Source organism: Ursus americanus, chromosome 18 (assembly GCF_024610735.1).
Source record: "Ursus americanus isolate L20-20 chromosome 18, mUrsAme1.1.p, whole genome shotgun sequence".
Taxonomy (NCBI): Eukaryota; Metazoa; Chordata; class Mammalia; order Carnivora; family Ursidae; genus Ursus; species Ursus americanus.
Genome location: NC_142144.1, coordinates 35961451 through 35972585, shown reverse-complemented (window position 1 = coordinate 35972585; position 11135 = coordinate 35961451). Strand labels below are relative to the sequence as shown.

Below are 11135 nucleotides of genomic sequence, written 5' to 3'. Positions count from 1 at the left end.
GCCAGCCAGGTGCCCCATGAGCTATGTTTTTAAGATAGGAAAAAATATCTTTGTAAGTGGAATAATTAACAATGATAGCAATTAATATTTACATAGCACTATATGCCCAGGTGGTATCTAAGAGTCATATGTGTATATTTGGACATTTAATCCTTATAACAACCCTATGAGGTAAGCACCACATATATCCTGTTTTATGGATGGGAGCACTAAGACTCAGAGCACTACTTGCCCAAGGTTACAAACCAGTAACTTACTACCAAATGGCAGAACCAGAATTCAAATCAGTCAGTACCTAAGACCATGAGCTTAATCACTATACTATAATAAATGCTGCAGAGAAAGAAAAATGTCCATAAACCAGGGATGGGGTGGAGGGGTACAGGGACTCTCCCTCCTTTAATCCCCCCTCCACATAGCAGGTCAAACAGAGGCTCATCAGACAAATGGACAGAACCTTTATTTCCTAACCCACTCCCTAGATCTCTGTCAAAAGAAAGGACAGAGGCACAGTAGGTAGAATGCCAAGTAAACCCTTCTCAAGCAATCCAGAACCCAGCTGAGACCGCACATCTGTAACTCTTCGTAGCAGTCCCTTTTCACACAGCACAGAGAAGGGGAAGAAAGGACAGGGAGGCCCATTTCCGTGGATTCAAATCTTGCTGGGGATGTTCAACAGTTACAAGAGGATTTTCAGAGAAGGCAAAGCCATCCTACACATTCATGCCTGGAAAACAGCTTGCTCAGCAGATCTTCAGGACCAGGTATCTCGAACCCTTCTTCGGGGTCGTGGGCCACAGCTGGAGCTTGATGTGGGGCCCAGGCCAGGGGGTGCTCCTGGAGGCTGGTAGCCACACTCATTGGGGTCCAAGGGGTCCCGGCTGAGCAGTACCCACACTGCAGGTACATGGCGGCGCACTGTGAGGGGATCCAGGCCTGTGTCAGGTGAGACTGGCACCCAGCTGTCCTCGGTCTGCAGGAAGCGCAGCTTGGTAAGCTGGTGCAGGCCTGGTACACGCCGCTTGACAATCTCAGCACAGCTGACTGCCTTCCCTGCAGCCCGGCCAGAACCTGAGAATACCACATGCCGTGCACTACCACCCTCCAATCGACCCAGTGCCAGCCCCAGTAGGTTGCGGATTTTGCTGCCATCTCGGACCCGCATCTCCAAGGTATCAGGAGGTAGCTGGGGCATTGGAGAAGGTGCTGGGAGTTCCACAGAGCCAGCTTTCCGGTAGTGCTCCATTCCACTTGCTGTTGTGTCTGAATTTCACGGTCCGCTGCAGGGAAGTGTCAGATGAATGCTGGGCAATATGTCCCAAGCCATCCCCCAACCCCAGCTCTCCAGGAAATGGTCCTGCTCTTCATCCTAGGCTTCCCAGAACAGGACTGTATCCTCTCACCCCTGGCTTCTCAGCACAGGTGCCGTACCTACTTTACCCTGGGAAAGGGCCGTATCCCAAATGCCCCATTCTTCTGGACATGGCCATAACCCTCCTTCCACCCTGGAGTCCCTGACATAGGACCAAATTCATCAAACACTGGGCTCTTTAGGACAGGCCAAGCCCTCTCACCCCCAAGCTCCCTAGGACTGGGACTGAGCCTCCCTCATCTTGAGCTCCTTGGGACAGGGCTGTGCCCTTGAACAAGGACTTCAAGTACCTCCACTTTTACCTCAACCTGTACTTTCTAATTAATAAAGCTCTTTCCAGTTTATCTTTTTTCCGGCCTTTTTTTTTTTAAGTAAGCTCTATGCCCAACGTGGGGCTCCAACTCACGACCCCCAAGATCAAGAGCTGCATGCTCTACTGAGCCAGCTAGGCGCCCCTTTAGCTTATCTTTCAACTCAGGCAAAAGACCCTGCAGGCAAAGCATCCCTTGATGGGAACCAAAACTACCCCTCAAGCAATAATGACTGCTCTAAGGTCAGCAAGACCCTCTTTGGCTCCAAGACAATGATGGACCTGCCCTTTACTGCCCATTGTACCTACAGACCAACCTTTGTCCCACATTGTCCTTATATAAACCTAGAAGCACTGTCAGCACTTTGAAGACAGTCTTTGAGCCTAGTCCGCTGTCTTCTCAGTGCTGGCCCCACTGAAATAAATCCCTTTCTTGTTTCACCACCACTCGTCTCTCTGCCTTTGGATTCTGTCAGCCGGGAGTGCCAAAACCTGGTCTGTTTGGGATCCCCAAAGCCAGGTGCTCTTGCATCCTTGTGCCCCGGTTACACCCTTGCCCCAGACTTTCGAAAACAAGACTGAGCGCCCCTCACCCACAGCTAAGCCAGGGACAAGGTCCCCTCACTCCGCTTGCACAAGTTCCTACACTCCAAGCTCTCTAGCAAGAGCCAAGAGCCTTCCTCCAAAGGCTCCTCAAACAGAACTGAACCCCTTCCCACTCCGGGATCCTAAGAATAGGGCTAAGCACCCCTCCCCATGAGATTCCCAGTGTCGATGCCCCCAATCCAGGTCACCCAGAAACTCGGAAGCAGAAGCTTGACGCGGAGGGCTGCGTGGGACTCCTGGAATGGACTCCACAGCATGGCCCCCTCCACCGCCACGGGAGGACTCCAAAACCCCGCAGGCCGCAGAGACCAAGGAGCCAGCCTCCCCTCTCCTCCCTCTACCTCCAGACAGCCGCACCACCGCCCCCCGACCCCACTGCGCTCTAGCTCTCACCGCCCCGGCCGCGCACGCCTCCAGTTCGATCTGGTGCCAAGATGGCGCGCACGCCGGGAGCGCGCCGAAGCCGCGGGGCCGCGCACGCCGGGTAGGGGCGGGGCCTGCGGGGCCGTGGCCTGCCGTGCCTCCTTGGGAAAACTGAGTATGGCCTGGACGTCTAGGAGTGAGCTTAGCCAAGACACCCTGAGACCATGAACATACAGGCAGTCTACACTGTTACGCCCTGGGGCAGGGCACCCCTACTGGGGCGCAGAAGAACCGTGCGGAGAGGAGCCACCATCAGAGACTCGCGTCCCAAAGATAGGGAGGATCCGGCCCTGAGAAAATGGCAGGGCTGGCGTCATCAGTCGAGCGCACCGCAATAGCAAAGGCGAAGCAGTGGCTTTCACTTTGGACAGGGGCAAGAGGTTCCGTTTGAAGTGGCTGCTGCTGCGCGAAGGAGGGCCTTGGTCATCGAGTTCTGAGCTTTGACCTCATTCTGTGGGCGTGGCGAGCCACGGAGGGTTTTCTTCAGGGGCCAGTCAAACCAGTTTGTGTGCACAGCTCACTTTGGCTACCGCCAAAGGGAGTGGGAGTGGGGAAACTGGGCCGCAACCGCCGGTGAACAGGCCGCGGGGTGCTGGGGGCGAGTCCACGGAGACTCGTATGGTGCCTAGCGTATAATAGGCGATCAAGTATTTGTGAAATGATTTCAGAGAATGAAACAGAAATAGCCGTCGGAATAGAGAAAAGTAGATTAAGTTGGGAGATATTAGGAAGTAGGTTTGGTTCGTTGGCGACTGTTTGGACTAGAAGGGAAGAGTCCAGGATGACTCCCAAGTTTCAGTCTTGGGTCATGCTGAATTTGAGATGCTAGCGCAACCGTGCAGGTTGGGTGGCAGCGGGCTGGCAGTTGTAAAGGGGTTTGGGACCACAGCACTCCCTGAGACCACAAGGGGGCAGCAAGCACTTGGTGGAGTGAGGCACAAAACTCCGTCTCCGTTCCATCGTCAGGCTCCCTCCCTCTCCAGCCCAGTCACCCCACCCCCCCACCCCCACCCCCGCCCCGGCTACCTACACACAACCCATCTCTACCCCAGAGCCCAAAGCCCTGCAACCAAACCTCTTCTAGGCTCCTCTTCCTGCTTAATAGCACCAAGAAAGACTCAAGAGAGAAACCTCAAGGATCCTCTCTGCCTTTGCACCTGCTGCTCCCCTGGCTCTAAATACCTTGCATTTCACCTTCCAGGGCTGCCTCCCCCATCCTTTTTTCTTCTGTACTCCAAAGGACCCAGTGCCCAATTGGTGGGAAGGCTCTTTTCCTTGACCATCTCCCCAGCTAGTCTGTGCAGGGCAGGGATCACATTCTCCTCACCTAGCATGGTATCTGACATTTAGAGGATACTTGATAAATGTGGGATAAATGGATGCACAAACAAATGTTCCACTCATATCGATCAAATGAGAGCATTTGTCCTGAGAGCTCCACATCTCCCAGAAAGCCAGTCCAGGATGAGAATAGCTCCTGGTCCAACCACTAGGAAGGCTGGCAATTCTGCCCTCTACCCCCCCCCCCCCCATCCTCACCATCATTCCCACCACAGACCAGGAAGTTGGCACACTCCTCCAGTGATTTCTATAGTTTATTGATAGGACACTGATGTGGGGAGGGGGTGCAAATAGCAAACCTCAAGTAGCCAGACATCTGATCTCAGAGCCCCACCTGAATGCAGACAGGTAGGCTGAGAATCCAATAAATACAGAGCTGCCTCTGCCCTGTTACAAAGGCAGTTTAGCACAGGGCCCTGGAGCCTGGCTGTCCCAGCCCATCCAGGAAAGGGAAGCAGCCATCACTCCTCTGCTGGCTTTAATTGCTTGGCGGCCTCTAGCTGGCAAAGTAGCTCATCCCACTGCACAAACTGCTTGGAGAGAAGCATCGTCTGGTGGCAGGTCAAGGTGAGAACAAGAGCCTGAATGAGGGAGTGGAGAGATTTTCCATCTGCCAAAGGGTTGGGGAGGAGAGGAATAGATAGGCTCATTGGGATGGGATGAAAGAGACAGAGCTGGAGATGGAACAAAAGGACAGGGCTTTAGACAGCATTCCTTAGGGGCCTGGCTGAACAGAAAGGATACAGTCTTGTTGTATTCCTCCAGGAGAGCCTTGGACTCCTCAGTGATCTCCACACACTGGTCCTATGGGGCCGACATATGGCAGAGAAAGGAACTGGATAAAGCCCAAACTTCCCACTAACTTTCCTGTTTACCAGGAACCATCACTCCCCATAAAGCCTAGAAAAGGCAGTGTTTAACCCCAGAGCCAAAAGGAGCAAATTTCTAACAGGGCACTTTCAGGCTTCCAGATGGGTACCCTAACAGCAGTCCTAAGAGAGAGTGGACCACTCATTTCAGGAAACATTCCTGCTAGTATATGTCTCCTCCTTCCCTGTCCCCTATATCTGAATCCTCTTTGAACTTTAATCTAAGGCCTGGGAATGGTAAAACAAAACAAAACAAAATAAATAACAGCTCTTCCACTCCTAGTCAAGGACACACCATCCCCAGAAATTCTTGGGCACCTCCCATCATCAATCTTCTGGTGTCTCAGAATAGTCCTACTCAGGGAGGCAAGAGACCTCAGGCAGATGGAAGATAAAGGATAACCCTTCACGTGTCCCCTGGAGCTGACATGAGGTGAGGGTAGCCTAAGGCGGCTTCCCCAGGTGGCAGGTGGACACTAGGAGCCTAACCACTTCTACTTTCCCTTCCAGTCCTCTCCCCTCCCATACCTGCTGCTGGATGTGGATCTGGGCCAAGCGCTGCAGGCGGGCAGCATGCTCAGGAACGGCTGTAAAACACAACACGCACTGCCCGATGATGCTCGTGCCTTCCCCGGGGACTGCTCAATAGTCTATTAGGTCTTCAGCAGGATTAGAGTATTGAGTGGAGAAGCTAAGCAAACGCCAGGCTTCATCGACCACTGCAGCTAAAGGTGGTGGGGCTCCCTGCCCACCCCAGTCTTACTCTAGGACCCAGAGGGGGCAAAGATACAGACTCCTAGGAAAAAACAAAACCTTGGGGTCCCCAGAGTTGCCCCATGTTCCTACCCCAGTGCTGTAAGCAGGATGAAGTAAAGAAAGCTTTGCCTATCATGGGATCTGTCCCTTTGCACTCAGCCCAGTGGGACCAGGTCTGCCTGGAAGAAGGAGCCTGCAGGTGGGCTGAGAATGAATGCCAGGTTCCTAAACTGGTCCACCTGGAATCCAACACCCAGAGCCTTGGCCACCATGCTGGCCCTGCAGCTTAAGGCTGTCAGACCCTCAGCAGATAGCTGATCAGGGGTAGGGAGGGGTAACTAGGAAAAAATACCTCCGGAGACAGACAAGATGGATATCTGGATTCAATTAAAGTCACTGTCTGCTTGTCAAAACAGGCCCAGGGATTGCTCTCAACAGTGTGGTGGGAAGAATTTACACACATTCACATGCCTGGCAGGAACTCTTACAGTAAAATCTGGGCTACACAGCACCATGCAGAACAGAAGCTTAGGGGCTGAAGAAGGTAGATGGAATCCCAGAGTTGGGGGCTGCTGGACTCAGACTAGTGTCCTTAGGTCCAAACCGCCTGAGGTTCTGAAACTGGACTCTCTGGTCTAGCCATTTTACCCAACGCAGGTAGCAGGTTACCCCCAGGGTGAGGGTAAAGACAAGGAGCAGACTTAGCTTGAACCCAGGGAACCTGAGGCACAGGGAAGTCCTGGCCATCCATCCACCTCCCCAAGTAGAATAGCAGAGCTGCAGCCCCACAAAGAGGTACCTTTGATGTGAGCGCTGTCCAGTATGGGCACCAAAGCCTCCACCTGCTCCAGGAGTGCAATCTGGGATAAGATAAACTGCTCCTCTGAGGCAAAAACAGACAAGATAGTGACAGTGAGGCAAGCCTGGGCACTGCTACTCTTTTTTTTTTTTTTTTTTCAGCTTTATTTCTTTGAAAAATGAAAAATTCTATGGAAAAAAAGTAATTTTTAAAATGTTTTTAATTATATTATGTTAGTCACCATACAGTACATCCCTGGTTTTTGATGTAAAGTTCGATGATTCATTAGTTGCTTATAACACCCAGTGCACCATGCAATACGTGCCCTCCTTACTACCCATCACCAGCCTATCCCATTCCCCCACCCCCTCCTCTGAAGCCCTCAGTTTGTTTCTCAGAGTCCATAGTCTCTCATGCTTCATTCCCCCTTCTGATTACCCCCCTTTCTTTATCCCTTTCTTCCCCTACCAATCTTCCTAGTTCTTATGTTCCATAGATGAGAGAAATCATATGATAATTGTCTTTCTCTGCTTGACTTATTTCCCTTAGCATTATCTCCTCCAGTGCCGTCCATGTTGCAGCAAATGTTGAGAACTCGTTCTTTCTGATTGGGCACCGCTACTCTTATGCAAGGGGCTGAGGACCTGGCAGGGGAGATGGCTGAGTCCTGGAGCATGGGGTAGCTACTCTGCCTGCTGCCCCCTTCTCTAGGTGCACATTCCCCCATTCTGCCCCCATCTCTCCTAGATGCCTCTGGTATCACCCATCTTGAGCCCAAGGAGCCTCTAAGTTTCTCCAAATCCCACCTTTCTTAAAGTTTTAACTGTAAGGCCTCTTCCTCTAGCCTCCTGTCAACAAACTCAGGGAGTCCCTCTGACGCCACAGGAGACAAAGTACTTCCGACTTGGGTCTCCGTGCCCAAGGACTCCTGGGAAGGTATGAAAGAGAAGACATGTGGCAGACTATCAGCAGGTTCTGCTCAGTGGCCCTGAGAGGCAAGGACAATTACAAGCTTCTGGAGAGCTGGGGCAGTAATAGCAGAGCCCAGTGAGAAGAGCAGGATCTGGACTGGACCTGGCACAGGTGATTTCAACGGCTGCAGTGAGTAAGAAGCACATTCAAGAAGGGCTGACTGTTAATGTCAAATGTTTGGCGGCAAGGACACTTATCAATTAATAGAGGAAAAAGAATTCAATTGGCTGAACAGGCTCAAAGAGAGCACAGGAAACAGAGCTGCATGGGAAGGGAGATTCATAGACTATAAAAGGCTCTGAATGGCAGGCTAAGGAATTAGGATTTTATTCTAGCAAGGAGAGAGATGGAGATGCTGAGGTTCCAAAGTAGACAAAGTAACATGTTGCAGATGTGTTTGGGGCAGAGAATACTGGATCACATGCAAAAGGGGAAAGACTAGGGTCAGGAAGAGGACTTAAAAGACTGCAACTATTCATGTATGAAGGGACAGACATTGAGGCAGTGGTCAGGGAGGGATGGAGAGGCTAGACTCCAGAGTCGGTGTAGGAGAAGATCTCTTGGACTTGATACCTGAGCCACGGCACCAGTCTAAGGATGTTCTGGGGCAGCACCATATACCTCACACCAAGGACAGTCTGGATCACAGAAGATGATCAATCATTAAACATCTTTTGAATGAATGAACAAACACAGGTACTTGGCAAACCCTACCTCAGGAAGTGGCTGACTAAACTGAGTAGCAGACATTGCCAAGTCAATGTCAGAGTTCCTGCCTAGAACTCTGAAATCCCAGTGCTTTCTCACTGAGAGAAAAATGTTGAAACTCATACATACCAATATTCTCACCTTTCCCAAATGCAATGCTGTCTGCTCCCACCCTGTCCTAGAAGCTCCCCTGTCTAGTGAGCAGAAGTGAGGAAGGTTCTGAAGGAAAATCGTAGAGACAGACCATTGATAGAACACTGAAGTAGTTCAGTGTAGTTCAGTAGTTCAGTTCTGCGGCTGGCTCAGAATGATACCACAACCAAGGCCTACTAGAGGACCAAAGGATGACCTCAGGCCTCAGCCCAGAGCCAGGCCAGAATTCCAGACAGCAGTTTCCAGAGCTGTATCCATGAGAGGACTGGCAGGGAGGCCATCTCTGTGTCCGACTTCCCCCACGATCCATAATCCCCAGATGCATGTGTACACACTGTCCAGCACTACCTGCTAATATGAACTGCAACTTAGAGGCATCGGGAATGGCAATGCGATCAATGTACTCAGGATCCAGATACTTGATCAGGTCTTCAACTAGAAAAGAAGCAAGACAGAAAATGGAAGGGGCTGGGGAGTAGGGAATCTGTCTTATAAAGGACATTAGGGGATATTAGAAGGATATTAGTGGTCAACCTTGGGGAGAGCCTTGAGCGAGGAGATGACACCCACAGTGCCCATCCAGACCTCCATCAGTCCCCACCTCCCTGTTTCTTCCCTCTGACCACCTCCTGGCTAACCTCAGCCTTTACAGCTGGGAACAAAATTGCCTCCACTATCCTGGGGCCCTCATTCCCACTGATCTATCTTCACCAATGGTGGAAGGTTCCTTGCCCCTCAGTGCCACCAAGACAAGCCATAGCTTTTTCTAATTTTTAGGTTGTTTGCTTTGATATAATCAAAAAGGTATGGCTGAAAAAGCCTGGGGCTCTCAGTGCCTAATTTCTTTCCTGCCTTTGAACCTTGCCTATGGAAATCCCATACCTCTCCTCCCTACTTTACCAAGAGGACCTTTGAGGCAGAGCTCTTATCCTGTAACTTAGGACACTCATGGGCTTGGAGTTTAAGCACAACACCCCACTTTACCATTTCAGCAGGGAAATATCTTCACATTCTATCCCCATAGGGCGATTCCAGTGACCTAGTGGGCTGGAGGGCAAGGGCCGGGTCCCAGAAGCACAGGGGTGGGAAGGAGGTCAAGCAGGCACCCTATGGAATCACTTACTCTTTTTGTACAGAATCTTCACCCTCTCCCTCTTGCTGGCAATGTTCCCCAAAGCCACCTGTACCTTGACTAGGCCATCAGCCACCTGTAAGGGGATTGAAAGTTAATTCCAAGATTCACCTCTTGACTCAAGGCTTGAAAGAGGTGAAGAACCCTCAGACTTCCAAATCTCCTTGTCCCAGCAAAGTAGGTTGGCCCCCTTCTCTTGTCTTAAAGGAGATGCAACCCCACCTTCCGGGAATCCTCAGTGTGAAGGGGAAAATAATCATGTAGTCCTTGGGAAGTTTCAAGTCTGATTGCGGAGGTAATTAACTATACTAGAGTTTACAGGGCATTAGCACATCCTATACATTCTATTCCCTGGTTCCTATCTCTAGGCTTTTGGGGTAGAGGGTGAGGAATCCCAATATTAAAGGGTCAAACAGAAGGAGAGGCTATGGGAGTGAATGATCTCACCCAGGTTTTAGAACATGGGGTGAGGAATGCCAATATTCAAGGGTCATATATATGGGAAGGCAAATAGGACTAAGCAGCAACAGCCATAGAGGTAGGAGGAAAACAAGGGCTTAGTGTCAAAGATGTCAACGGGAGCAAATGTTTTGAGAAATCAGTTCTCAAATGGGGCACAATCTGCTAGTGACAACTAATTCCACAAGAAGTGTACAAAAAGACATCATTACCTCTGATGCATTTAACTCCAGGGTATGCCTGACACTCCACCTTCAGTAAAAGGTCTTCCCATAGTAAAAGGGGGTGAAGGGGTGCGGGTTGGGAGAACTAAGCTTCACCGTTGTCAAAATTCAGTCACTGGTGTGAAGGAGTGCGGGTCCATATCTCAACATCCGGTACCCAATCCCTTCCCCCTCCTAGTCCTGGCTCTTTCAGACCTCACCTCCCACCCTTAGAGCCTTCCTTATCCACCTTTGCTCTGCCTCCTCTGGCGTCCCATGGACCTCTTTCTGTACAATATTTAGCAATTAATTACGCAGGGCTCTGTGACGGCCCTTCCATTGCGGATTTCAGCTCTTATTGAAACTCGTTAGTCAGCTTCTCGAGTTTGTCAGGTCTCCCCAGCTAGCCCGCGAGGACAGAGGAGTCTTAGTTACAGTTCACACTGAGCCTATCGCAATCGGTCCTAACAACCCTCAGTGCCCTCCATGGAAATGGACCCTGAGGATCCGATAAGCTCTGGAAGGTTTCGAACCTTTATTATTTCAAAGGCCGGGCTGCGGGAGATGAGACGGGAGCGGTAGCATCCATCCCAAGGACCAGGCTAGTAGACCGCTCTTGCTCTGCCCCCAGAAAGAGAGCACTGGATCCCAGATCGCTCACCTTCCGCGAGCCGCGCGGCCCGCCCGACCCGTACACCCAGCGCTCCAGTTCCTCCACACGGGCCTGTAGCCGCTGCACATCGGTCACAGCCGCCATAGCCACCGCCGCCCCGCAGCAGTCGGGGGACAGTCAGGGGGCGGGACCTCCGGCCAAATAGAGAAGACTGGCTAATCCGAGTGCGAGGGCGGACCTCGATACGGGAAGTGGCGTCACGATTCAGCCCTCCGATGCCGGAAGTGACCGGCAGGGCCCGTGAAAGGTGCTAAAAGCTGTCTGGTTACCTAGGCAACGGCTACCTGTCAGGCCCTACCCTAGCTTCCAGCTTTTGCTTGTCAAGACAAACTTTTGCCTTTCTTCTAATTCCAGGGTAC

The 11135-nt window shown here is 51.4% G+C and overlaps 2 protein-coding genes across 2 annotated transcripts; both read right to left on the bottom strand.

Annotated features, from left to right (window-relative positions):
- Positions 1-435: 435 nt before the first annotated feature.
- On the bottom strand, positions 436-2818 carry RPP25L (ribonuclease P/MRP subunit p25 like). Its single transcript, XM_045780670.2, has 2 exons — positions 2682-2818; positions 436-1280 (listed from the first exon to the last, which is right to left on the bottom strand). Exon 2 carries the CDS (start codon positions 1244-1246, stop codon positions 755-757), a length of 492 nt encoding a protein of 163 aa, XP_045636626.1. The 5' UTR covers positions 1247-1280; positions 2682-2818; the 3' UTR covers positions 436-754.
- A 1470-nt stretch (positions 2819-4288) lies between these two features.
- DCTN3 (dynactin subunit 3) lies at positions 4289-10908 on the bottom strand. Its single transcript, XM_045780632.2, has 7 exons — positions 10765-10908; positions 9433-9517; positions 8658-8744; positions 6477-6560; positions 5450-5508; positions 4797-4856; positions 4289-4603 (listed from the first exon to the last, which is right to left on the bottom strand). Exons 1-7 carry the CDS (start codon positions 10858-10860, stop codon positions 4514-4516), a joined length of 561 nt encoding a protein of 186 aa, XP_045636588.1. The 5' UTR covers positions 10861-10908; the 3' UTR covers positions 4289-4513.
- Between the last annotated feature and the right edge of the window lie 227 nt (positions 10909-11135).

Excerpts from the sequence above, each read along its gene's own strand:
- DCTN3 (XM_045780632.2), bottom strand. The coding sequence starts at position 10,860 with ATGGCGGCTGTGACCGATGTGCAGCGGCTACAGGCCCGTGTGGAGGAA. Across the intron at positions 8,745-9,432 it reads GAAGATTCTGTACAAAAAGA|TTGAAGACCTGATCAAGTAT; the intron begins GTAAGTGATTCC and ends CTTCTTTTCTAG. Across the intron at positions 5,509-6,476 it reads GGACAGCGCTCACATCAAAG|CCGTTCCTGAGCATGCTGCC; the intron begins GTACCTCTTTGT and ends TGTGTTTTACAG.
- RPP25L (XM_045780670.2), bottom strand. The coding sequence starts at position 1,246 with ATGGAGCACTACCGGAAAGCTGGCTCTGTGGAACTCCCAGCACCTTCT.